Here is a 27,492-nt window from a genome sequence, read left to right on the forward strand (position 1 = left end):
AGTCTGAAATGTGTACGCCACGAGTCTTTGATCTTTTGATCTGAGCTTACGATTACACAGACACTACTATCACCAATCATACACTATTGGTACGGGGACCAGGCCACACACAACATACCCTCCCTTATGACTAGAGTGCCTTCAAGGGATACAAAAATACAACGACTCACTATGGCTCGGACCTTAGGTATATGATCAAAGCCGAGGCAGAAAGTCAGCATCACTATATTGCATCACAGTTGTGACCATCACTGGGTAAAATGAAGTACTAAGCACCGGAAGATGTGGATTCCATCTTGAAGAACACTCCACTTTTAAGAACTCCCCCACCCCTTACCTTTTGAGTTCTGCTCATTAAAACCAACAAGCAGCTATGACCTTGTCTCTTGTCTGTTACTTGACCAGCCTCTCACTCATGATGCTAGTGGGTGAAAGTACGCAGTTCTAGATCCAGGGAATGTAATATGTTTCTAGGTCAGTGTGCTAATACCAGGCTAAGCTAAATATCACAATGATTAGGCCCTAACTCAGTGAACTTTCATTCTATAAAGTCTTCATATGCCTGTTAGGTATTTCTTACTAGTGCACTCGTGATATTATGCGGAAATTTGAAAGGGGAACCATCAGATCCTCAACACAGTTGCTGTGACATTAAAAGCAGAAACTTAACTAAGCCTGGACAACCGGGTAGCCTTCTCATCGGAGGATTAGAAGACGTATTCCTGGGAAAAGCAGGAGAATCTCACAGGCAGTCTGGGAGACAGTGATCCGAGCAGACAGATGATCAACAACAAAGGTGTGTGCGAAGACATACTCGGCATGCTAGCGAAATTGGCTGGTGCTCTGGGTGCGTCAGTGGTAGGTCAAGGGAAGTGATGCTAGAAAAATAAATGGGGGCACATCACAAAAGATCTTAAAAACAGGTTGGGAATCTGAACTTACTTTTTGGCAGTGCAAAGTGATCAAACATTTGGAGCAGACAAATGGCATGATCAGAACCACATGTCAAGAAAAAAATCATATGGCAGCATCATGTAGCTGGAATGAAGCAGCTGGTGGCAGGGGAACCCGAGTGCTATAGAAGAGCAGAGGAGCGCGGAGACACCCTAAAGCAAAAGGTGCTCATGGATAATCACAGGAGCACGGAAATAAAATCTATAGAGTCCTCTGCTAATTGATTCCATTTTGGAGCCAACGAAAGGGATAAGATTCCCATTTAGCAAAAGCAAGCAATGTAAGAGGAAGAGCTAGAGTAGGGATGGGAAGTCTGTTCTATTTTGAACATGTAGGGGCCGAGATCTCATTGGATGGCTGGGAAGGCCAGTTAGGAGGTCAAGAAAAGCTCCGGGTGAGATATCGGGACTTGGGAGGCACCTGGACAGAGATGAGAGTTAGAACCAAGGAAGAGGATGAGAGGATTATGAGAGGAAGGTAGGGGAGAATGAATGAAATGGACGAATGATTGAGCCCCGTCAAAACCAAACCACAAACATGCAGGGTGCCCATCAAGGGTAGGTTTCACGGTCAATGAGGTCACCTGCTTCAAAGAGATCAAGGATGTCAACGAGTAGGTAAAGCCACGTGTTTGCTCTACCAGACAATGGCAGTTCATAAAATACAAATGCGAGAAACCAGCAAAAGGCTAAAGGGCTGGGCGGGAGGAATCAAGATTCAATGGTTGATGAATGGCAGTGGTTTGGTGGTCAAGCGCTCGGCTTTCCTGTAGAAAATCAGGATCTGATTCCCTGCCCGTATCCCTCAGGCACAGTCCCATCCACTGATCTGACAGGGGAGCCTGAAAGTGCTAAGCTGTTGAACAGATTTCAGTCCGTCCAGATAGACAAGGGGGGGGGGAAGTCTGAAGAATTACTTCCGAAAACCTTTGGGTCTCAAGGGTCTGATCTGCAGCGCATCGTAGGGATGGCGCAGAAGCAAGAGCATTTCAGTCTGTTGTACATGCGGCCACCATGCAGACTTGCAACAAGAGTGCCGGTGTAGGAAGAGCAGCTAGGGAAAGGACCAGAGAAAGATCTGGCATGGGAGGGAAGAGATGTGGCCCAGGGCACAGAGCAAGATCAGGAATTCTCCTTCTGGGATGGGAGAAGCCACCTCTAGGCATGGATAAAGTAAGAAAATCGTTTAAGGTAAAAAACAATAAGGGAGCTGAGGATGTTGCTCTATATGTATTGTACTTGACTAACATTTTTATCTAAACACCTTTTTTTGCTAAAAATAATATGATTGCATTAACTCAATGGTTTCCAAATCATACCACTCACCCAAATCATTTCACAAAATACAGATCCTTAGGTCTGAAGGATGCACAAGTTCCACACGAGTCTACCCCTCTTCCCCTGCATCCTCCCTCATCCACTCACACACACCAAGGTTGAAGTTCTCAGGGACTTTATCTTGCTTGAATCCACAATCAATGTTCATGGAAGTCCCAGTCAAAAGATCAAAAGAAGCAACGCATTGTGTGAATCTGCTGCACAAGACCTCGAGTGCTGGAGAGCAAGGGCGTGACTTTGAGGCCTAAGGTGGCCTGAACCGAGCCGCGGCTTTCTCCACTGCCTCATACACAGGTGAGCATTGGACACTGAGCAAGGGAGAACAGATGCAATGAATTGTGGTGCCGTGGATTGCTAATGGACAAAACGATCTGTCTTGGAAGAAGTACGTACATCAGAGTGTTCCTTAGGGGCCAGGATGCCATGACTTTGTCTTCCATACTTTGGACATGTTTTCAGGAGAGACCTGTCCTTGAAGAAGGACATCATGCTTGGTAAACTAGAGGGACAGCAAAAAACAGGAAGGCCCTCATGCGATGGAGGACAGTGGCTGCAATGGGCTCAAGAATGGGACAGGACCGGGCAGTGTTCTGTGCAGGTCATTATGGGTCAGAATGGACTCAATGGCCCCAAACCACAGCTACAAAAAGTCTGAACCTACCAAGCTTTGATGCCGGGCTCCAAGAATCTGTGTTTTAAAGCCCCTCATGATTTCCAAGGACCTCCTGAAGAAAGGTGTGCAACCAAGGCCATGTATCGTAAGCACGAGGGCAGGTGTTTATGGACAGAGGTGCTCTAGAGCACAGGTACTCACAGTTCAAAAGCTTTTGAGTGGATCCAATGTGCACCCTGGTTAAGAGGCACAGTTGGGAGATGGGAATGAGAGAACAAACGAGTTGGCTACCCAAACCAAACCAAACAAAAGCAAACAAAACCCAAACCCACTGCAAATATTAGTTGCTTCTAATTCCGAGTGGCACTCTTAGACAGAGAAGTCTTCACCCATGCAGCAGCTGGCGGGTTTGAACAGCCAACCTTTGGTGAGCAACCTCATGCACAGCCCAGCACCTCACCCAACCTCCTATTTGGTTAGTTTACTGAAATTCAAAGGAACACTGCTGTTGTGCTCTCTAGGACATGCGAACATGCCCACTGGACATTTCTCCCATCAAAATGGCACCTGCGTCTAACCTGTCCATCATAGGTAGCAAGGTGTGGTTCTCTCTAGCAATACTGTGTGAATCCATAAGCTCTCTGGAAAGGGACTGGGACGGATAAAGCTTTGAAACGTTTTGAAGTTCTTTTAAGGAAAAGCATATAGAACATCATTCCTTCTCTGAACTGACCACACAATCTCTCTCATGAAACGCACCATGAGATGTAGCATGGGGAAGGGGTGGTGGTGGTGGGGGGGGGAGTAGACAAGGCCACCAGGGTCCCAGAGCTCACTCATTTGCAGGAGAACATTTTCAAGCGGACTCATAATGGATTTGGTCCGCACAGTCTTTGCACCATTGGGTTGATGGAGTGTGTGGTACTTTAAAAGGCAGTACCAACAGCACAACGATGCATGGTTGTTAAACTTTGAGGAAGCTGTCAGCCCTGCACTGCAAAGGCATCTCTCTTTGCCAGTCTCTGTCCAGGAGCCTCACACCATCATCTGTTGGCGCCTGGAAGTTTATGGCACCAACAGAAACTGTCACTTTCATCCTATCTTATAGGACACACACATTTGCATATTCAACAGACAGCACGCACCTCAGAGGCCCCATTTTCCCGGATGCAATAACCCTACCTTTGAAATACGTAGGAGATAACAGTAACATGAAAATGCTCTTACCCCGATGACGGCTGGCTCCAGCTGTGGCTTAGCAAGTCAAAAAGTAGTAAACTTGCTTGTAATAACATCCTGAGAAAATCCAAAAGTTATTTTTCCCCATCCACAGTTAAAATGCCGGCTCATGCAGAGCAGTGACACATCTGTGACATGTCCAGGAGCAAGGAAAGAGGCTTCTTGCTTAGAGTAATTTGTCTGACTAGAGATGAAAATAAAAATGTCTGAAAGCTTCCAGTTAAATATTTAAAAAAATTTTTTAAAGAGTTATTTTCTCTCTTCACAGAACTGAAAGATTTCTAAACAGTAGTACGTTCTTCAAAGCAGGTATCTGATTTGTGTGTGTGTGTGTGTGTGTGCGCGTGCCTTTTCGCACAAGCCACACAAAAGGCTATCTACAAGATTTCAAATGTCTCAGAGCCACAGACACTACAATTAGCTGACGTTCTTGGATACGGAACCACCAAATCATCTCCGTGGAATTAAAAACAACACAGTCACACGAGCACACCAGAAAACTGCCTTCCTTGCAATTAACGAACAATGGTGTTATCCTAACAGAGCTGGAAGCCAGACATCTTTAAATTCCAAACCTTCCTATTGCTGGGTGCGCTGTGGTACTCAGATCTTCATAGGATGCCTGCACTTTAAAAAGGAGGGGGGGGGGCGGGGGCAGAAAGCAAGACACTTGGCCAATGGTCAAGCTGAAGAGTTTGTGAAGCAGACTTTTTCCATCCAATGACTTCAGTTGTAGGACTTTCTTGCAAAATGCTAGCTGTTTTACATGGCAGCTTGCCAGAATTCATTCCTCTTTCCTCACTTCTTCCTGTCATTTCGTCTCTCGTTCCCCCTTCTTTTTCCTCCTTCGTAGTCACTTTTACTACCTTCCAGTCTGCTTTAAATTTGGGATGTAAAGGAAAGCCTAGTTGGACCTACATTTGGGGCATTCAATAGAGTTGTCAGAATTAGGAAATAAAAATGCAGCTTGATTTTAATTTCAGGTAAGCAAGGACTACTTTTCTTAGTTTGGTTATGTCCTGAACATCACATGGGTGAACACAGACTAACAGTGGACCGTCTTTACCGGAAACTCAATGATCTGAGCATCTCGTATTTGACACGAGCAACCACAGTGCAGCAGTTCAAAGGAGTGGTAATAAACAACAGCGAAGTCATCCATTTATCACCCCTGGAAGAAGAAAAGTTTCTAGTCCTACCTTTCTGAATGTTCTAGATGCAACGTTCCCCAAGACATCAGTTCCCAAACTTATTTCCCGTTTTCAGGAGAGAAAAAAAGTTGCTCAACATCCCCTTGGCAATGAAACCTTTCATACCATAGTGCACAGTCCAGGGTAAAGTGTAGGTAGCTTCTTGGATACCACTCAGGGGCAGTAGCTCCCACTCTGGGAAGCCCTGCTCTATGCATGCATCACTTTTAGTTTGCCTTGACCTAGGTGTACTGGCCCCTCCTTTCACTGATAAGTATTGGTAGTTGGGAAGTTACCCAGCATCACTTAAGGCCCGAGCTTTGAAACTGGTCGCCTAGACAACACGAGACCCTAGTCTAGCAACATCACACACATAAATTTTAATCATCTTTCTTCAAAATGTGAACACATTTAATATTTTAAAAAGCATTAAAACAGCCCCCTTTCTCCTCCTGAACTGTAACTCTGAGGAAACTTAGCTTTAAACCCACCGCCTTTGAGACCAGTCTGATTCAGGGTGACTGCATAGGACAGAGTAGGACTGCCTGGCAGAGCTTCCAAGGATGGATATAGAAGCTGGCAGCGACACCTTCCTCTCTCAGAGGGGCCGCTGGCTTCAGACAACACATCTTCTAGTCAGCAGCTAAGCACTTAGTCCCTGAGACTCCCCTTCACGTGGCACGAGTCACAGCAATGCGTGGCCGAAACAACCGGATTCAAATGTACTGCTACATGTAACAAAGTCATCACGTGGGCATTTTGAAAGGGAAGCGAAAAAACACTGATAGCTTCAGGTATCTAAAGATAAAATAGAGATCTTTTAATTATGATCAATCCAGATATATTTTTAGACATCTAAATAAACCCAAAGGATCCCTGGTGGTGCTGTGGGCTAGGAGATGGTCTGCTAACCACAAGGTCAATGGTTTAAACCTACCAGGTGCTCCAGAGGAGAAAGAGGAGGCAGGCTGGCTGTTCCCCTAAAGCAGTGGTTCTCAGCCTTCCTAATGCAGTCACCCCTTAACACACTTCCTCATGTCGTGGTGATTCCCCAACCATAAAATTATGTTCGTTGCTATTTCCTTACTGTAATTTTGCCACTGTGATGAATCAGGTGACCCCTTAAAGGGGTCATGACCCACAGGTTGGGAACCGCTACCCTGAAGATTTACAGTCTCAGGCCCTCTTTCTAAGGTTGTTATGAGTTGGCAGTGGCTTTGGTTTTATGGGTTAAGTAAAGCCCAGGGGTGGCGGCTACTTCAGAGTAAGAACTATGTTGACGTCTCATAGCAGGAATGCGGGTTGTGCGGAAGAGTGGGGAGAAGCATGGACTCTGAAGTCAGGCTGCCTCAGTTCAAATCCCAATCCTCGCCACCCTGCCGTGCCCCTCCAGACCTCAAACTCACTGCCATCGAGTTGATTCTGACTCAGTGTGACCTGACAGGACAGAGTAAAACTGCCTCTGTGGGTTTCTGGGGTGGGAAATCTTTCCAGGAGTAGAAAGCCCCTTTTCTCTTGTGGAACAGCCTATAGTTTTGAACTGCCGACCTTGGGGTTAGCTGCCCAATGCACAACCACTACACCACCAAGGCTTCTCTAGGCGTGTCAGTTAACTTCTTTGTGCCTCAGTTTGCCTTACCCATCTAGGGAGAGAATGACCTCATCGAGTTGTGAGAAGGGATGGAGGAAAGTGCCCAGCATGGTGACTCCAAAGTCAATCTGTCCCCACCGACGGTGGGGCCCTCAGACAGATGGAGGTGCACCAGGGGGTTTTCCTGATGGCTCCCTTCTGCTCTGCCACACAGGGTTGCTACGAGTCAAAAATGGCCTGACGGCACCTAACAACCGCAAATCTCTGGACCAGAAGTTAGCCAGGCCTTTCTTCCAAGGACGGACGAGTTGGGTGAACAGCCAGCGGCGGGTCAAGCATGGGGAACGCTCAATGACCTAGCTCAGTCGGCCTTAGGAAAGGAGAGCTCAAAACTAACAAGGAATATCTTCAAGACCACAATTCTCAGGGGCGAGGAATCCCCTTTCTCCATCCACCCATCAAACAGAGGGTACATGTTCCTCCCCACCTCTAGAAAAGTCATGTAATAAAATGTTAATGTTTTCACCCAGTTTTAACAGTCATCTCTGCATTGTCGGAGTACAGAACCCCCACGGTGGTTTGAAGTTAGCGTCTTCTTTGTTTCAAGAAGCGAGGCTATTCGGCGATCAGTTTTATCCAAAGGTGGTTAATTTTCATTGTCTCGTCCTGCGGATTATTCTGTTATCTCTCCAGAAGTCCAAAAGGAAATGAATCACACTCTTTCTCCTCCCTCCCCTCTAAAGCCAATTATTCTAACCCAACCCCTTAGCCTTAGTGCCTGACCAGACTTTTGGATGGAATGGGCCTGAGTCACTGGGTTTCCTGCCAGCTGGCTGTGTTAACTTCGTGTGTTTATTGATGTTTTTAACCAGCAGCGGAGCACCCGCCCCCCCCCCCCACCCAGTGTCAGAGGCACAGTGCCGCTCAGTGGCCCGAGAGAAAGAGCCAGAGAGAGCTTGGAAGTTGGAGGTCTCTTTGTTTAGAGTGCTGGCTTCACCGCCACTGCCTGGGCAGTCTCTCTGAGCCCTGGGTTCTTCCTCCACACAATGGGGGAGGGGGGTCCTAATGCTGTCTGGGGGCCCGGGGGTGTTGTACAGGATTAACAAGTGGTTGGGGTTGGAGTCCACTCGGAAGCACTGTGGAAGAAAGGCCTGGCTTAAAACCCCGTCCTTGCACACCTGCCAAAGATGGTTCTCCTCTCAGACGCCTGGGACTGCCGCTGTCATTGAAATACCCATCAGTCACTGGTAGCCCAACTGGTACCGCTGTAGGCTCTTCTGAGCGACTGTGAGGTGTCCAGGAGCCGATTCATCTCCAGGACCGAGCCTATGTTTCAGCAGCTGACGCCTGTGGGCCCTGCGTAATTACCATCTCAAATTATGCCGCTCTCCTAGTTAGAGAAAGCACTCCGTGCAGAGCTTGGCACACTTTGTGTTTGTTGTATTTTGATCAGGAAACACGAACGAGATGCTTTGACGCCTCATAGCTTTCAGCTTCAGAGCGGAAACAGCCCTTTTTGACATCAAAAGGTGCGTACATACAGGCGTCTGAGAGTTTGGCCACCTGTCTGCTCCCCCGACGGTCGTTCCACGTCTCCCTGTATGCTCCATTTAAGAAGCTAGCCTGGGGGCAGGCCCTTGGTGGGAGGACCTCGGAGGCACGGGCTGCAATATTTTACCTACATTGGTGGGCTGACTGCTTTTCCACAACAAGCCTGGGCCCCAGTGGAAGGCTTTCTGAGCTGCTAATGGGCTCCTGCCCGTTCCTTGCGTTGCTAGCCGACCTCCCAGACTCCCCCTGTGCGATTCCCGGAGCCTTCCATCATCTTGTGGCAATATCACACTCCTGCCCTCTCCGTCTCCAGGGTCCCTGGTGCTTTCTTTCCCTCCTCATCTCCCGCAAGCCTCCTCGCGAACTCTGAGGCGTGATTCTCCTGACAACACAGAAGGAAGGGGTATAGAGAGCAAAGGGCCTTTGGGAAGAGTCCCCAAACAGGTTAAGTCTTGGCAACGAACTGAAAGGCTGGTGGTTCAAACCCACCCGGAGCCACGTCCGAGGGAAGGCTCAGTGGCCTGTTTCCTGGGAGGTCGCAGCCTTGACAGTCCCAAGGAGCCCGCTTCTCGTCTGCACACACCGGGTCGCCGTGGGTCTGAATCCACACCACGGCAGCGTTGCCGAAGGAAAAATATTAGCCCCTTTGTTCAAAAACAAGACTTTCTTCCCTAAATATCTCCTCCATGAATAGCTGCCCTCTGGGTCGTGTCACAGACATAAATCAGTGCTTCCGGAGCCCGGTCCACTCAGCCAGTCTCAGCTCTCCGCCAGCCAGCTGCGAGACCTCTGTGAGTCAACTCACACCCTGGAGACCTCATTAGTCTCTCCTGTAATATGAGGATAAGGATACATGCCTTGGAGTTGTTGTGAAGGTTAGATAAGGCAAGGTGTCCTGTGCAGTTCCTGCACCCCACCGAAAGGCATGTAATGCACGAACAGCATCATAACAGTCTTTTGCAAAGGCCCTGTGTTAGGGGGGTAGGGATGTGAAGAGAACCCGGCATGTGCATGTGTGTGATGGTTAGGTTCTGTGTCAACTTGCTTGAACCAAGTTTCTCAGTGGTTTGTCAGGTAAGGCTTTGTAACCTCCCATGATATGACCTAAGAGAAGGTAATCGACTCTGTAAAGGGATCTGTGCTGAGAGCGGGCAGTTCAATCCAAAATTAGGGTAGAACGCAACCTCCTTACTCAGGTCTCCACCCAGACGGAATTTCTGTGTGGGCATGGCTCACTCCCTATACAAGTGGTCACTGTAGACACGCTTGCTTCCTTTCTCTGGGTCTGGATCCTGCATCTAGCTCATTGACCTCCAGTTCTTTGAACCTGGAAATCGTCAGAGAAGTATCATGAACTTTGCTTCTCTAGTGAACAACAGCCTAACGGGGCGGGGGGTGGGGTGGGGAGAGAACGATTCTTACAAGTTTACGTCTTCATTAGAAGATATTAGGTGACGGAAATGGTTAAGCACCAGACTATTAGCCCAAAGGATGGCAATCCAAGGCCACCCAGGTGAGCCTCAGAAGGCAGTCCTGGAATCCACTTCTGAAAGGTCACAACCTTGAAATCCCTATGCAGCAGTTCCACGTGGTACCCTGGGGGTTGTCATGGGTTGAAATCGACTCCATGCCACGAACAAGAGCAACAACATATGAATTACAACAGCACAGAAAGAACAGGAGCCCTGGTGGGACAGTGGCTTAAGAGCTTGGCTGCTAACCCAAAGGTTGGCAGCTTGAACCTACTAGTCGCTCCTTCAGAGAAAACACTGCTCTGGTAAAGATGGCTGCTGTTCACTGTTGAGTCCCTGATGACTCGTGGCAACACCTGCGGTCCAGAGTGAAACTGCTCCAGAGGGTTTTCTTGGCTGTAATCTTGACAGCACGGGCCCTGGAGATGCAATGGCTGGACCCTGGATTGCTAACCCAAAGGTCAGTGGTTCTCATCCAGCAGGAGCTCTGTGGGGGAAAGATCTGATCATCGGAACCTATACGGATGACACTCTGGGGAACTCGACGAGGCAGGTGTACTCCCTGCTACAGGGCTGCAATGAGTACAGCTCAAATCAACTGGCACACAACCACACGGCAAAAGGGAAAGACCAAACTAGCATTTGGTATGGCTTCAGAAACCGAAAATGCATGGCAGATGCATTCTCAACACCCTCCGCGTTCACTTGTTCATCCAGATGACGGTCGACTGAGTAAATATGATGCTCTAAATGCCGTAGGAACCCTGGTAGCATGGTGGTCGCGCATTGGGCTGTGATCCCACAAGGTCGGCAGTTCTCAACCACCAGCTGCTCCTCAGGGAAAGATGGGGTTTTCTGTTCCTGTAAAGAGCTACGACCGCGGAAACTCACAGGGCAGTTCTACCGTCCTGTCGCACCGCTATGAGTTGGCACTGACTTGATGGCAGCGAGTTGTTTTTTTTTTAATGCCGTGCAAGGATTCAGTGGATGGACACAATGAAACTCAACGACGGAGAATATTTGCAGGGAGTGTAAGCAGTCTGAGGATGGTGAGTGATATCCGGACTGCCAACCACAATCAATCCTGTGAGATGAACTGCTTTCCCGTGGCTGCAGTGATTCCTGAAAGAACTTCTGACCAGCTAAAGCCACAGCTGATGCACAGAAAGTAACCCGTTACCACCAAGTTGAAGCTGAAGTGGCCCTATAGGACATGGTAGAACTGCCTCCCGTGGGTTTCCAAGACTGTAACTCTTATGGGACTAGAAAGTCTCGCCTTTCCCCCCTCAGGAAAGCCACTAGTGGTTTCGAACTGGTAACCTTGAGCTTAGCAGCCCCATGCATAGCCCACTACACCACCGAGGCTCAGACATACAGTAGCTCAGTTTTATGAGGGGTCCCTGGTTAGTATGTTCGCTGCTATGGAAAGACTGGAGTTCACCCAGAGGCCAAGTGCCTCCTAAGAACCCACCCACTGGAAACCCCAAGGACCGCAATGCTACGTTGACTCCCAGGAGTTGCCAGGAGTTGGAACTGGCACGGCAGCCGACTGCTTGTTAGAATTTATAAATGACTATCTCTGTGAACTAGAAGAGGACAGTGTTTAGGCACCAAACTGCCTTTCAGCGAGGGAGCTCACCATCGCCCTAAGTGAATCAGGCAGGTGTTTGTGTGGTTTAATGAAGGGTCCACGAGAGATGCTTCCCTTCTGGCATAACAAACAGAGCAGGCCTATCCGGGGTCTTCTTGAACCTGTGAATGGGTCCTGAAATATTCAGAGTTGTCAGTCCTTTAGGCTAAAGTGTTTCTCAGCTCAGGAGCAGCTCTGGTGGCACAGTGGCTAAATGCCCAGCTGCCAACTGAAAGGCCAGCGGTTCTAAGCTACCAGTCAGCTTCTAGAAGGCTTGCAGTTGGAAGCCTGGTGAGGTGGTTGTTTTGCCCTATAGGGTTGTTATGCATCAGAACTGATCACAGCGACCCGAGAGGAGCACTGCGGGATGCATTCCTTGTGCACTGCGGGATGCATTCCTTGTGCGAGGGCGAGGGTGCGAGAGTGACAGTAAGAACACTTGTCAGAATGAAAGCAGAGACCTGAGGACACTGGATGGCTGCAGCTCTTTGGGTGAATTTCCTTCACAGTTTGAGCTTTGGTGGAAAGCCGGACTTGCCAGGCTGCTGGGGGACAGGAGAGACCCATAAAGCACCTCATTTGAAATGGAAACAAGCCAGGGCCCATGACCTATACATTTCTTTTCCTTCTTCATTCCTTTGGCACAAAATGGCCTGGCTAGTTGGTCAGTGTTTCAGATTGAATTGTGTCCTTTCCAAAAGATGTATTGGAACCCTAACCCCCTACAACTTCAGATGCCATCTTGTTTGGAAAGAAGCTTCTTGGATATGCTACTTAGACCAAACCAAAGTGGGGTGGGCTCTAAATCTCATCACTTCTGAGTTGTAAAATATTATTAACAGAGCAGAGTAGATGTTGTGGGAAAACCAAAGTGGGACCAGGGAGTGCCTTGGGCTACCCACCAGGAAGGACCGGACTTCACAGAGACCCTGATTTGGATATTTAGCCTTCAGGAGAGAAAACTGTTCTTCCTAGCAACCCTCGTGGGCTATTTCTGTCTGCACCAGGACACTCGAGCTTGCCAGTGACCTCTATCAGTGATTGTTAACAGTAACCGAGGAAAGTAGATTTGTAAGGTTGCGACCTGGATTTAAAATGAAATAGAGTAGAGAACAGCGGAGTCAGGTGAGGCAGTGTTTTGTGACACATTAGTTTCAGTGCACATATTTTCACAAGTTAAGTTGCAAGCTGTATTTCTTACTGTTCAAAACCCAAACCAACCAACCAAACAACAAAAAAACAAAACCTCACTGCTATTGAGTCGACGCCAACTCATAGTGACCCTACAGGACAGGGTAGAACTGCCCCTGTGAGTTTCTGACACTGTAACTGTTTAAGGGAGTGGAAATCCCTGAGTTTTCTTCCCCTTCACTCTACACACTCCCAAGGAGTGGCTGGTGGTTTTGAACTGCTGACCTTTAGAGTCACAGCTAAACTGATAACCACAGAGCCACCATGGTTTGCTCTTTCTGTGCAGCCTTTATTGAAATAAAAAAAACAACAACTTGGTGGTGGTGGGGAGCTGCTGACTTAGAAAACACCCAGGGGTAGGTGAATGTGGATGCAGATGGGGCATAGAGGATAGAGAAGGGGTGAGAGTCTGGGTAAGCAAACTGAGGGGAGGGAGCAGCCTCCAGGCTTTCCAGAAGTACTCGTCTAGACCCGTTCTGGACCACAGGCCTTGGAGCGAGGCTGAAGAACATGGAAGGCAAGGTTTCTGGTCTCACTCGGTGAGGGTGTAATTTCCCATCCATCATCTGGTTAATTTTACCTTTTCATCTGGGAGAACCAATCCCCAGGACTGATAATTTCCTTCCAGTTAAAATGACACCGGCACTGCCTCTTCACTGGTTCTCTTCCACAACAGCCTCGAACCCAAAGCTGACTCCCTGGCCCCTGAGCAGAGGGTCCGAGGAAAGACCTCCCTACTGTGTGTCAGTTCCCACTCACACGGCCCCGTGGACAGGGCAGAACTACCCCTGTGGGTTCCAAGACTTTACCCCTTTTACGGCAGTAGAGAGCCTTGTTTCCCTCCCTCAGAATGGCTGGTGGTTTGGGATTGCTGAGCTACGGTTCACAGCCCAACAACGGGTAAACCCACCAGAGCACCAGGGCTCGACAATGCAGTGGGTCACGGTCTTTGCCAACAGCTGAGCCCACCTCTACTTCTGTCTGGTTTACACACCTCAGAATGCGGGGGACCTGGATCCTTCGAGCCATTCCTAGCTGAGTGTTTTGTAGACACAAAAAAGTGTGGCAAGATCTGGCAGCCTCTCTCGTAGGGCAAGGCTGTGTTCTAGGGTTCTCATTTTCTCAGCAGATGTGATCCTGGCAGATCACTTAAACAGCTATGAACAAGAGGTCTCTCAGGACAGTCACCTCACAGCCACAATTCATCATTTTAGACACAGATCATTACAGCCCAAACAAATATCAGGAAAGCTTCAAGTTTCTTGGGGTGGAGGTGGGGGTGGGGCATGCACCTTTCAGTAAGAATTCTTACATCAATCTCTCAATATCTAGACCCTATTATATAATCAGGCTGTGTAACCTTAATATTAAGTGTGAATATGTAAATGATGTCTTTACATATTTAACATGGGGAGTTCTGGTTGCTTAGGTTACATGTTGGGGTGATAACTCCAAGGTCAGCAGTTCGAAACCACCAGCTGCTTTGTGGGAGAAAGATGAGACTTTCTATTCCAAAAAAAAAAAAAGTTAAGAGTCTTGGAAGCCCATAAAATGGACAGTTTCATCCTGTCCTATACAGTTGAAACAGGTCAGAATTGGCTTAATAGCAGTGAGTTTGACTTTGGTTTTATATTTAACCTATAACTGTTCCGCTGTAGGTTTTCCCTTCAGATGTAACATTTTCTCAGAGTGCTACAGGAGTCCTGGTGGTGTGGGGGTTACGAGCTAGGCTGCTAGCCACAAGGTCAGCAGTTCGAACCAGCAGCCACTCTGTGGGAGAAAGATGTGCCTGTCTAGTCCTGTAAAGAGTTATGGTTTCAGAATCCCACAGGGGCAGTTCTACCGTGACCTTTCGGTTGCTATGGGTCAGAATCCACTAGGTGACGGACGGTAAGATGTTGTATTTTTTGTTTAAGACAGTTCGTATTTTTAAAATACGAATGCTTTTTATCAATAGGAAAATGGCATCTTTTGCCTTGACAAATGATTGACAGAGTGGCATGCATTTGGAAAGGACCTTTGGTCGCATCTGGAGTCATTCTATCCCACCGGCCACTATTCCACTCTGCTGAGACTCTTCACAATGGATGTGGGCGAGGGAAGGAAGCTCTCTAGCCTCCTTCAAGCAGCGAATCCTGCTCTGGAGGGAGGGACACCGTACCCCTCTCCCTGCGCGCCTGTCCTCTGAGGACACGGAGAAAAGCGTGTCGTGGTTGACATTTCTGAAGCAACTGATGGCTTTTACTGGAAGATCCTTCCAGACGTTCTGATCACTTGTTGTTATCCCTTTTAAGCCTCTCAGAGTTGTCCTTTCCTTTCTCCACCCCCGTCCCAGGACCCCCACTCCCCTCTTACTGTCACGAGAGATTAAAACTTGGATCACGGCCGCACTCTGAGGCAGGATTGTTTTCGTGGATCCTACTATGGAAACCATATTAGGGATTCACCAAGGATCTACTAGGGAACAGGCACTCCGTGGTGATTGATGGCAACGGCTGTATCAACTTTTGAAGAGGGAAGATTCTCTAAAACTCCCAAATCAAACCCACAGCCGTCGGGTCAACGCGATTTCACAGGATGCTCTGACGCAGCTCGAGCAAGCCCTTTACTGCCCAACGAACACGAAGGACTGGTCCCTTCCCTCTGCTGCGTTCTGTGTGCTGCTCTTCTTCTTGGGATAGCGGCGTGTCTCCTGGCTTTAACTTAGGAACATTACTTCAGATCCTCACTTCCTCTTTGTGTGATAGGCACTCCCGTGGGGCTTTGCCACAAGCCTCTGCTGCAGGGCCTGCATCAGACTGGGCACCTTCAGGCTGAGAAAATACGGACTCTTCCAAACTGTGCCTTTCAGAGACTCACAGATTACTCCTAGGACTTTACTAGGACAGGTGGCAGTCTGGCAAAGCCCGAGCCTAGTCCTCCACTGTCGGCACTATCTTCCTTTCTTACAGAGGGAGCAGAGGTTAAGAGCTTGGCTCCCAGGGTTCAAATCCTGACTTTGCCATCTTAAGATTTATAAATGTAACCATGCTAACGGACCTCCTCTTGTCTGTAACGTGGGAGTATTGGTAGGTTGTTATAAAGATGAAAGGGGATACAGTAATTAGATTGTTTCAAGAATTAAAGTGCTCAGATTAATACCTGGTGCAATGTAAGTGCTCAAATTTGGTTAATTATTCTTATCATTATGTAGAAAAGCTGCCATGTCAATATTTGAATCCTTTCTGTATTTTTAAGCAATTCAAGTGAGGCAAAAGTTATACAGTGAAATGTAAAGATCTAACGTGTAAAAGTCAGGGAGCCTTGGTAAATGAATACATTCTTATATCCACCCCAAATGAAGATACAGAAAACCCTTCAATCACCCCCAGAACCTCCCAACATGACCCTCTACGGCATTGCTCAGGTGCCTATCTACATAGATACGTTTTGCTTGTTTCTTGAACTCCATAGAAATTGTATTACACAGTATATGTCTATCTTCTGTCTCTGGCTTCTTTTGGTTAGCATAATGATACTGTGATTCACACATGTTGCTGTGTGTGCGCGCAAGCAGTTCATGTCTTTTTAGTGACCAGCAATATCCTATTGTGTTAATGCTATTTTTCGTATTTTCATTTTTCCAACTTTGGGCTTTGGGGGTTTTTTTGGCATGTGTTTTTAGTGGCTGCACTAGGCATTCCAGGCATTTTCTCGAGCACAGTCTACTTACCGCCCAGGGATCTTACTCAGAGCAAATGAGAGTCTTGGAAAAGAATAAATCCACTTATCCTGCATCATGTGTGTTATCTTTATATGTTGTACATGTGCATATTTTATAAATCCCTCAATGTGTTTTTATATTAAATGACATGTGTACCTATATATCCCTTTCCAAACATATTTCCTTCTGATTGGTTTAAGGTTCCATCTGATATTATTTCCTTTCAGTCTAATTAGTTGATTATTGGCAATACATTCTCTTCACTTTGGTGAATCAAAAATCTCCTGATTTCACCTTCAGTTTTTGCTGTTTACAGAATCATGGGTTGACAAGTTTTATTTGGGCTTTTGTCCTTCAGCACTTGAAAGCTCATTGTGCACAGCTGGTGATGGGAATTCCTCAGTTGTACAGCTATCCCCTACTTAAGATGTCCTTTTTCCTCAAGTCACTTTAGAGATTACCTCTAGTTTTCAATTGTTTGACTGTAATGCCCCAAGGTGTGTGCATTTCACCTGCGTGCGGTTTGTTGACTTTCCTGAATATGGATGTCCATGTTTTTCACCAACTCTGGGACGTTATCAGCTATTGTTATTATTAACTTATTAATGTAAATCGGGTAAAATTTTACAGAGCAGATCATTGGTTTTAAACTCAACAGTTTACACACAATGCATTCCAGTTCACTGACTGCACTCCCCTCAATGAAACACCACCCAGCCCACCTCCTCTCTGGGCTTTCTGTCTCCATTCATCTTTCTTTCCTAACGCTTCTCCGCTTTGTCCTGGAGTAAATGCTGCCTCCTTGGTCCTAAGTGGTTGACCGTTCTAAGGCTGTGCATGGTCACCGTTTATTATCTCCCTTAGTCTTGTCTATGGTTTGGCTGAAAACTGAGCCACAGAGGTGAGTTCGATTCCAGACCTGATGGGTGATCAAAGGTCATAGCCTTGGGGGTTGTACCAGTCTCTATCTGACCAGCAAGCCCGCTCTCTTTCATGATTTTGAGTGTAGAAAGAAGAGACAGATGTTTGAAGGCATTACAGCTGAATGAATGAGGAAGCGACCGGTACAGCTGCCACCTGGGATGCAACTGTGTTCTCTCCTTGTGCAGAGCAAAGAGAGGGATGAAAATTACAGACTCTGCAAAACCATGAGGCCACAGATCTCACGGACCGCTGAACACCAGCCTCCGAAGAACTGGATGGTCCCCAGCTCCCACCACCAAGTGCTTTGAAAGAGACGACTGGGTGGAGAGGGAAGAAAATGTGAAACAAAACGACACTTTTCTAGGGACTCCAAGTTTAGGTAATGCTTTACACGTTCTGTAATTGAGACAATTCTCATGGTTTATTCTTTACATTGCTTCATTCTTACTGACCTCACTTGAAGTTTATCTGTTATCTCTGCTCTTCATTTAAAAACACCGAGTAAGTTTTTCATTTCAAATCCTGTAAATGTCAGTTCCTGACATTTTTTAGCCTCTTTTTAAATTCTGGTAGATTATTGTTTTTCCAATTAGGTAGGATTTAATACATATATCATCTCATATTTAATCACGTCAAGTAGAATTGTACAATTGTTACCACAATCAGTTTCTAAACAATCTTTTACTACATGGACTTCTTCTCCCTTTTACCCATCACCACCAGTGCCCTCCCCACCTCCCTGAACCCCTTATTCTACTTGTTGTCCCTATAGGTTCATCACTCCTCGGCTTCACATACTGAAAGATGGAAACACATATAACACAGCTTCAAGAAGTTGACCTCCATTGACATAACATCTCTGAGATACACTCTACTATGAACAAACAAAATCCAAAGAAAACAATACGAACCAAAAACACAGGAAATTTTGCAAACCAGATCAGGTCAGTTGACATCATAGTGGGGGCTCTACTGATAAGTCTACACTGTTCAGGTCAGATTTCTGCCTTTTCGCTTCTATACTCCTCACTCTCACTCTGTTTAGTGACCGCTTTTCTCCCATTCCTCGATTTTAGACAGGGGGAGTTCTCTGGCGGCTTATTTCCTATGTAGATTCACAAATGAATCGTGGGCATCCGTTGCCTTCTGCACACTGATCCCTCCTTCTACTTCGGACTACATGGATTCCAATCCTTCAATGACGATGATGTGCTTCTTCCACGTGGACTTAGTTGACATCTCACTTAGAGGGCTGCTTGTTTGGAGACAAGCCTTTAAGACCCCAGACGCTATTTTATCTGACATCCAGGCACCATATAAATTCTTCGCCACATTTTGCTCTAGCAGCCATGTCTTCTCTGCTGCCTTCCTGAGGATGAGTACGCAGCAAGGTTTGGCCTTCTTAATAGTTTCCAACTTCTTGCTAACATTCTTTTGCTCAATCATTATGCCCATTTTCTTTATAACATCTTTGAACACATTATAAGAGCGACTTTAAAGTTCTAATATCTAGGCCACTATGGGTGTGCAGGGGTTAAGCACTACTAGCTGAAAGGCTGTCAGCTCAAGTACACTGGGACCTAGTGGTCTGCTTATGAATGGTTAACAGCCTTGCAATCCCGATGGGGTGGTGCTTTGTTGCTCAGTGAACATACCATGAAAAGGAATGGACCTAAGAGCGACCGTCACCAGATCACCTCAGTGTCTTCTTTAGTGAATATTTCTTCTCTTGACTAGAGGTAACATTTTCTTATTTCTTTTAATTTTTTTATTAGCTAATGGACATGATAGATAATGTTATAGGCTCTAGATTCTATTTTCTTCCTTTAAACCAGTATTTTTTAAATGGGGGAGGTATGATGTCCAATTAAATTATCAGCTGATCATCTTGAACTTTCAGAAGCTTAATGTCACACGTAGTTAGATAGGGTGTATTTTGGTCTTGCGCTTAGTTTTAAGGTGATTTTTTTTTAAGCATGGCCTGTCTGGAAAGTCCAAGGTGGATACCAAACCCGTCTAAATTGGGGTAGAATTCAAACTTCAACCCCTTTCCTCTTTGGTAAGCAGCATAAAGAATCTCTGATAAATGTTTTTTTAGCTTTTTAGCTATTGCTTTCCCCTGGGCTCATGGATACTCCCCTTTTACATGTGCAGTTTAGGGATCAACTAAGGATTGAGGGGAATTGAGTACAGATGTGAGGATCTCTTCCTTCCTGTATGTCCTCTTTTACTTCCCAGCTACGCTGGCAGCCCCAAACTCCACCCAGCCTCCAATCCCTGTAGCCAGTAAAACTGGAGCTTTCTGCAGGAGCTCCAGCTGCTCTTTGTGACTAGGGAGTTTTCCTCACGGGGAAATCGGTGTAACACAGATACTATTGACTTCAGGTCTTTTCTTCCAAGAATCAAATACTCTCTAGTCTATACTGCCTTCAAATTAAAACAATTTAATTTTTCAAAAGATTTTTTGGGGGGTTCCAGAGTTTGTAATAGGTATCTGCAGAAGAGTCAGTACAATAAAAACTATTCTGTCATAATCAGTACTGAAATTGTCATGGCAACTTTGATTTATGTGTTGTGTGTATCTTGAGAGTAAATTATACCTCTCATTCTGACGAACCCTCTTGAGGTCATGAAATGACTCATCCTGAGGGGATCTTCAGATGTTATCCTGAGCTACTTCGTCCTACTAGACACGGATGGTGTGAAATCTATGAAGATTACTCTCCTTCTTTTAAAGGAAGCTTGCTAGACTTCAGGAAATGTTTTTATCTCTCTTGACTCTTTGAACATTATACTACAATTCAAGGTCATATGATGTCTTTAGATGACTCAGTGACTCATGAAATTATACAGACAGAAGGGCTACACAGGCACTATGGAGGCCAGCCTGTCCTGCCAAGACACACTCTGGAGTCTTTTCTAGAACCTTCTGTGTGCCACCTCATAGTGCTTGCCAGGCCTTGCACCTTCAGCTCCCATGGTCTCCATACCTTTTGGGGTGCTTTACTTAGGTACACCCCCCCCGTGTTTAATTTCCTGGCACCTTGATGCTCCCACTCCTACACCATCTTGATTTTTGACCCTTTCAAACTCCAAACCAAACTCGCTGTCATCAATCAAGTCGGTCTGACTCAGAGAGACCCTGTAGGACAGGGTAGGCCTGCCCTGGTGAGTTTCTGAGACGGTCATTCTTGACAGGAGTAGAAAGCTAGTGGCTTCCAACAGCTGACCTTGCCGTTAACTGTCCAATGTTGGTGGAACCACTATACCACCTAACAAATCACTTGAGTTCTATGATTTTGCTTCCTGATTTTGACTGTCCTCCCTCACTTGAAACTCCCTCACTTTCTAAGAAGGAAAGCTGGGGAAAAGAGCCAAGTGTCAGAATGTTTCTTCCCGACATTGATCACTTCAGTCGAGTGACCTTTTGGATCCTCAGCTTCCTTATCTGCAAAGTGGAGGTACAGCCCCGGCCCTACACATCTGCCTCCTGGAATAAAATTAACTAAAGGCTGCATGTAAGAATGGAAACTGGTAGGCAGATCAAAGTGCCTTGTTCGTTATTCTTAACATGTTGCTGTTTGTGCCACATTTCCACTCAACGACAGTGAGAGGGCTCTGTAAGTGGCTTCAGTTTGGAATTATCCACTTGGAATAGAAGTCCTTGCCACCTCAGGTGTTCTTTATTTCTTTTCATTCTAGTACAAGAAGCAGAAAGCATAAGCGCAGGAGCCCTGGGGATGGAGTGGGTGATGCATTGGGCTGCCGGCCACAAGGTCAGTATGTGAATCCACTGAGCTGCTCTGATGGAGAAAGATACAGTTTTCTAGTCCGGGAAAAGAGTTACAGTCTTGGCACCTATACGGTTGCTGCTATCTATGCGTTGGAATTGAATGGATGGCACAGCGGGTTTAATTTGGCTTGTTAAAATGTAGGCACATGTTAAAACGTAAGCCTTTACTGCTTTCATATCTCCAGAGGATTTAAAAGTTATTCACCATGTGTGGTAGTTACCTAATCTGGTGCCAATTTGGGACTTGAGAGGATTAAGAGTGAAGGGGTGGAGTCTAGTCTGTCAATTGGGTCCTACCCAATCAGGTCTTTGTGTGGGCATGGTCTTCTCCTAAGGATTCTGGGAAATCCTGGATTTTCCTACTTGGAGGAGGGAGATTCTGGCTCTCTGCTCACTCCCTGAGGAGAAGCCACATGGACCTATCCTGATGCAGCCCTGGGTACTGGAGAAGCCACATGGAGACCCCTATCAGCACTGAGATGTTTACAATGCCACTGGATCCAAAGACTTTCTACCCACTGGCGTGTGATTGTCCTGCATTCAGCATCATTGCATGTGTTTTGTGAATCTGAAGAGGATTTTATAGATTCATATGGGACATATGGGCTAATATCAGACCTATGGACTTGGACTGGAATGAGTTGGGATGCTTTCTTAATGTAAAATTATCCTTTATATAAAACTCTCTTGTATACACATATGAGTTTCTATGTATTTGTTTCTCTAGTCTACCCAGACTAACACACGATGCAACTTATCCTCTTAAGGAGCCTTGGTAGTGCAGTGGGTTAAGTACCGTGCTGCTGCCCAGAGTCGGCATTTCAAAACCACCAGTCACTCCACAGTAAAAAGATGAGGCTGTTTGCTCCCATGGGTGTATTGTCTCCTTGGTGCAGTTCTTCTCTGTCTTCTGGTGCCTCAAGCTAGAATCAGCTCAGTGGCAGTGGGTGGGTTTACAGAAAGTATTGAATTTGGAAAGCAGATTTTTTGGGGGGTGCGTGGGGTGGCATTTTTGAAATACGTTAGGGAGAGAAAAACATCAAACCATGCTAACAAAACTGGTATCTACGGAGAGTGAATTTAAAACATGTAATGTTCAATGTTGGAAGCACACAGTTTCCCAGTCTGCCAAGTAATTTCCTTATTAAGAACTTGAAAAAGACCCAGAGTCTAAAATAGGTAACACTTCAATAACATAATTAGCGAGAGAATATTACTAATCTTCAAATAGCTCACATTCTAGGGGCAGAAACCCATCGGTACTCAGTCTCACAAGTTTCTCACAAGAATTGTCCGTCTATCCCTGACAGTTCTCTAGGATACCTCCAGGTGGCGTTAAAACCCTTTACCCATGGTTTGAAACACAGACGTCAACAAGAAACCAACACTGAAGACCAGTCGCAATCAGTGATCATCAGAACCTATGACAAGGCAACGATTTCGAACTTCTTGGATAACATCTTTAAAATGACACACATACCACATTCACATTTCTTATGGAATCATATGCCATTATGTAAAGACAAACGATCTTTCTAGGTTGGGAAATAGATTTGGGACCAATGAAGATAGTAACAGAGAGGGTTTCCAAAAGGTCTTTTTTTTTTGGGGGGGGCGGTAAATATGAAATGACAATAAAATTTTCCTACAAACTATCTGAAGCCCCTGGGTTTTGTTTTTTTTTAATCGCAATAGTGATTTCCAATGAATAACCCCAAGAGCTTAGTAACAGGTCCACCTGTAAACAAACTCACAAAGCTCTGTTATAATGAGAAAACCTCTCTCAGATCTGAGAGGAGGGCACAAATAGAAGGCTTTAGAGGCACAAACCAGCTATCGATTCTGGCCAGCGGAACTAAAATCAGGTCATTGGTTAGTCTGTGAATGAGTCTATTTAAACCCGGGTGTATCAACTGGGCCTCAGATTCAGGACAGACAAAAATACACCTTGATTCTTTGTCTACCGAGAGGACGAGATGAAACCGAGTGCGAAGAACCATGTGCTTTACAACATTTTCTCCAAAAATCTTTTTTTCAAATGAAGTCTGTTAATTCAAAAAGTACCAACCAGTTTGAGAGACTCATAAAGTTATCCATCAGGGGCATTTTCCATGCCACTCAGAGGGGCGGTGCAGCCCGCATGCAGGCTTGTCGGTGACATTAGCACTCCCAGGAGCGGGGTGGGGGGGGCAGACTAAATCAGAGAGCTGTCACGATGATGGCTGCGCAGTGAGTCTCCAGCCCAAGAGGAGGGGCTTCTGGCTTCCCTCTCCCACCCCAGACACACCCTCACAGTTCATCACTCAGCTACCTTTGTCGAGAAGAGCATTCGCAATTTCACTATCGCTCTTACTGGAGATGCTGAAGCCCAACAGAAGAGTGGAAATGCATCGGCCGCCGAAAGCATTTCAAAGACACGATCATGCAAAAAGAGACCGCAGGCTCCTTTCCATCATCGTTACTACTAAGACAAGATCACTGTGCAGATTCATCGTCTCAGGCCCTGCCGGTCTCTGAAAGAGCAGCCGTCTCTGATAGAAACACGAAAAGGACTTACGATGTATTTGATGTCCCATTGTCTGGACTCTCCGGCTCAGCATCACCTTTCTCTTAAAAAAGAAGCAGAGGAGAAATACCAACATGTGAGTGTTTCAGTCTGTGAGATTTAAGAGAGATTAAATAAATTTCCATGCCCGCATTAACCATCTCTCAAAATGTGCAGCAGGAGGCTTTTAAAACATTTTTTATTGGCTGCGAACCGGATTTTCAAAATAATTTCTTCCCTGCAATACAATTTCCCAGGCACCGGTCTGTGAGTAGGTACCAAAGAGCTATTTACAAACAAGCAGAGGCTCGGAATGGAGACCTTGCCAAAAGCGGAATATCTTCCAGATGGACCCTGGCTAGGAGCTCTGGTGCCACAGTGGTTAAAACACTCAGCTGCTACCCCAAAGACTGCTGGCTGTTAACACATTAGTCACTCTTGGAGAGAAAGACAGGTCATAGATGCGGCACTCAGCATCCATCAAAGGAGCCCCGGTGGGCACAGTGGTTACTCGTTGAGCTGCCAACCACACAGTCAGCAGTTTGAAATCACCAGACCCTCCAAGGGAGCAAGACAGGCTTTCTACTCCCACAAAGAGTTAGTCTCGAAAACTCACAGGGGCAGGTTTACACTACCCTATAGGGTCACTGTGAGCCAAAATTCAACTTGACGACAGCGGGTTTCGCTTGGGTTTCGCTTGGGTTTGGTGGACCCTATGTCCCCCCCCCCGCCCCCGCCTTCATGTTACAGACGATCTAAAGAGGCTCCATCATACCGTGCTACATCCAAGGCACCGTGGACATTGGGTCCATCTGTTAACGCAGGTTAAGCCCGGTCAGAAGGTGGAGGGGAGAATTGTAGGGACCGCGGTGTGGCACCACCTGCTGCAAGGTGCCCTTGGGACTTGCACCCTCTGGGGAGTCAGGCAGCACGTGTGGAGCCCTCCAAGCTAAGGCAGAGTAAGAGCGGCTCCAGAAATCCTTTCTGGCCATCTGAAAGACTCGAGACACGTCTCTCTAATTTGCCCTCATCAAGGATTTAACAGGTTTTTGAGCCAAGGCAATCTGGAGCTAGTTCACATTTGGGAGTTTTACAGGACAAATTCCTCTTGCAATTGCCATCATGTAAACCGTAGCCCCTCAATTATGCACCATATCCTCAGTCTGCAGGGAGCACATTCTTCTTATGCCACACAGGCCTGGAAGTGTGCGTCCCCCGGATGTCTCACGCCTGCACGGTGCCCACAGTTGACTAAGGCCCTTGGTGGTGCCTTTTGGCCAAGCTCTGCACAACCACCTGAAAGCCTGGTGTTACGAACCCACCGCAAGACACCTGGTGATCTGCCTCCGAAAGGTCTCGGCCGGGAAAACCCTACGAGCAGGGTCTGCTCGGCACTTGAGGGCCGTCAGGAGTCAGCATCAACTTGACAGCAACTACCATCACTGCACAACCCCAGAGAATGTTGCAAGAAAATGGGCCAACTGTCCTTTGAGTTCTTTCAAGTCCTGCCCGGCTTACTGCGCAGGGCCTCCGGCCTATGCCCTGTGCCACAGCCAGCCGTCGACACGAGCTTATCATCACCTGTTCTCGGGGAGCGCTCACAATCTCCCTGCTCAGGAAATGTCCGCATTCCTAAAGGAGCTTCCAAACGGAGCTGCGAGGAACCTGGGCAGTTTGTAGGAGACGGAACAGTTACAGCTAAGGGAAGAAGATGTGTACTTCCCAAATCTCCCTCCGGTGGAAGTCACAGCCTGGGGGATGTCTGCACAGAGCTGGGACACAGTCCTGAGAGGCAGCCATGCGGTCATGCGCACATGAACACATGCCCTCCTGAGCCCCTACTCGGCCCGTCTTCTACCAGGTGGATGAACAAAAGAGCCAGGGAAGGCCTGGTCAACTGACTGTGCTGGGAAACGGCCCCCGTGATGACTTCCCAGAACCCTTTTCCTACGGAGTAACCTCGATGCCGGCCAGCCTCCCGCTTTAGGGAGCTGCAGCGCCTGCGTCAAGGCACACGAAGTGTACTACGAAACATACCGAAGCGAACCAAAGGAAGCTTGCGGGCACCAAGTCAATTTCAATTCAAGACCGCAGAGGGCAGAGCAGAACTGCCCCTGGGAGTTTCCGACACTGTAACTGTTTACGGGAGTAGAAAGCCCTGTCTTTCTCCCCCCTCCCAGAGAGGCTGGTGGTTTCGAACCGAGGGCCTTGTGATTACAGCCCAACACATAACCCCTACGCCACCAGGGATCCTCCATAAAACAAAGGAAGGGTTGATTCTTCTCTCCCCGTGGCCCCTTTAATTGGGGACAAATAGGTTCTGGTCCCCAGCCGCTTGCTCAGCTTGCTCACCGCTGCCTCACGTGCAATCACAGCCAGAATGAAAACAAAGCAGCACACTGGGCGGCAGAAGCCTGGGGGGGGGGGGGGGGGGGACGACGACAGGATTCAACGCTCTCTAACCACCAGTGTCAGGAACAGGAAACAGATCATCAAAGGGAAGACACTGTTCGGTTCTCAGAATAAACTTTTTACCTTGACCGTTAATTCTGCTACGCAGCCCGCAGCAGGGTCGTGCAAAGGCCTTGCTGCCCACGGGAAGCGGGGGTCTGTGTGTCTGCTGGGCTGGTTCAGTGCCGGGATGAAGCTGAGGCTAGCTGATTCTCTCTACTCTGAGCACTTATGTTGTGGCAACAGGGAAAACAGAGTAGGCTCTGGCACATGGGAAAGAGACAACGGGGCCAAAGAGGACCTTTTCCGAAAGGTCTGAGAGCCAGGGTTCTCTGCAACTCCAGTACCGAGAAGGAATGAACCTTTGGGGACAGGAGGTGGAGATGGGATTAATATAGGATCTCCGCCCCACGGAAAGACTGAAACACAACATGCCTCCCCAACATCTCGTGAGCTCAGGTGATGCAATCGCCGAGGTTCACACGAAATGTCTCCATGCAGAAGTCTCTGAGAACCACAGCTTCCCCTGGCAGCATGATGCATCCAAGCGAGGTTTTCATTGGGAGCACAGGACAGGACGTGCATCTCCAATGAAGGTCGCTTGGGGCAGTTCCTGCTACTTCAGTCCCATGGCACAGTGGTTGAACCCTTGGGCACGAACCCAAAGGTCAGCAGTTCAAGCCCATCAGGGTCTTGGCAGGAGCAAGGTGAGGGTTTACCTCTGCAAAGATGACAGCCTTGGAAATCCTCTCCTGTAAGGTTGCTAAGACTCAGTGTGGACGTGACCGTGTGCCTAGTTTTTCACAGTGGACACCACACTGATGTTTTCAGGGGAGCTTGCATAGACCATTAAGAAGCTGGAATTGAGAGACTGGACAGGGTCACTTAGTGGAATTACAATTATAGGCAAAAATGAACAACAGGACGGACTGTAAGTGGATATGAGCAACCTCTATCTACTATGCTCAGGGTCTTCTGCTCAGTGCTCAGTGTTCTTCTTTGGTGGCAGAATGATTACACCTTGGGTTGCTAATCACAAGGTCAGCAGTTCAAAACCACCAGCTGCTCCATGTGATATAGGCCGGGCTCTTCATGTCTGTAAAGAGTTACATGTTCAGACACCCACAAGGGCCGGTCTCTCTGTGTTGAAATGGACTTGGTGGCAGGGCATCTCATTTTTGGTTTGGTTATTGAGACAGGCTCCAATGCTATCCTGGGAGTAGAGGTGTAAGGTGCATTCTGCAGACTGTAGAGTTGGAGGTGTGAAATCACTTGATGGCTCCAGGAGCAGATTTATAAAACCGCCAT

General features: G+C 47.1%; 1 protein-coding gene across 6 annotated transcripts in view; it reads right to left on the bottom strand.

Moving 5' to 3' along the window:
• Nucleotides 1-27,492, bottom strand: part of AFF3 (ALF transcription elongation factor 3) — a 614,141-nt gene that overhangs the window by 153,416 nt on the left and 433,233 nt on the right. For all 6 annotated transcript variants that reach the window (XM_075563238.1, XM_075563237.1, XM_075563235.1 and 3 more), the window contains one exon: nucleotides 23,746-23,797. In XM_075563238.1, the coding sequence (XP_075419353.1) occupies nucleotides 23,746-23,797 (52 nt within the window). The remainder of the gene's footprint in view (nucleotides 1-23,745; nucleotides 23,798-27,492) is intronic.

The sequence above is a fragment of the Tenrec ecaudatus genome, chromosome 11, assembly GCF_050624435.1.
Source record: "Tenrec ecaudatus isolate mTenEca1 chromosome 11, mTenEca1.hap1, whole genome shotgun sequence".
In the NCBI taxonomy this organism is placed as follows: Eukaryota; Metazoa; Chordata; class Mammalia; order Afrosoricida; family Tenrecidae; genus Tenrec; species Tenrec ecaudatus.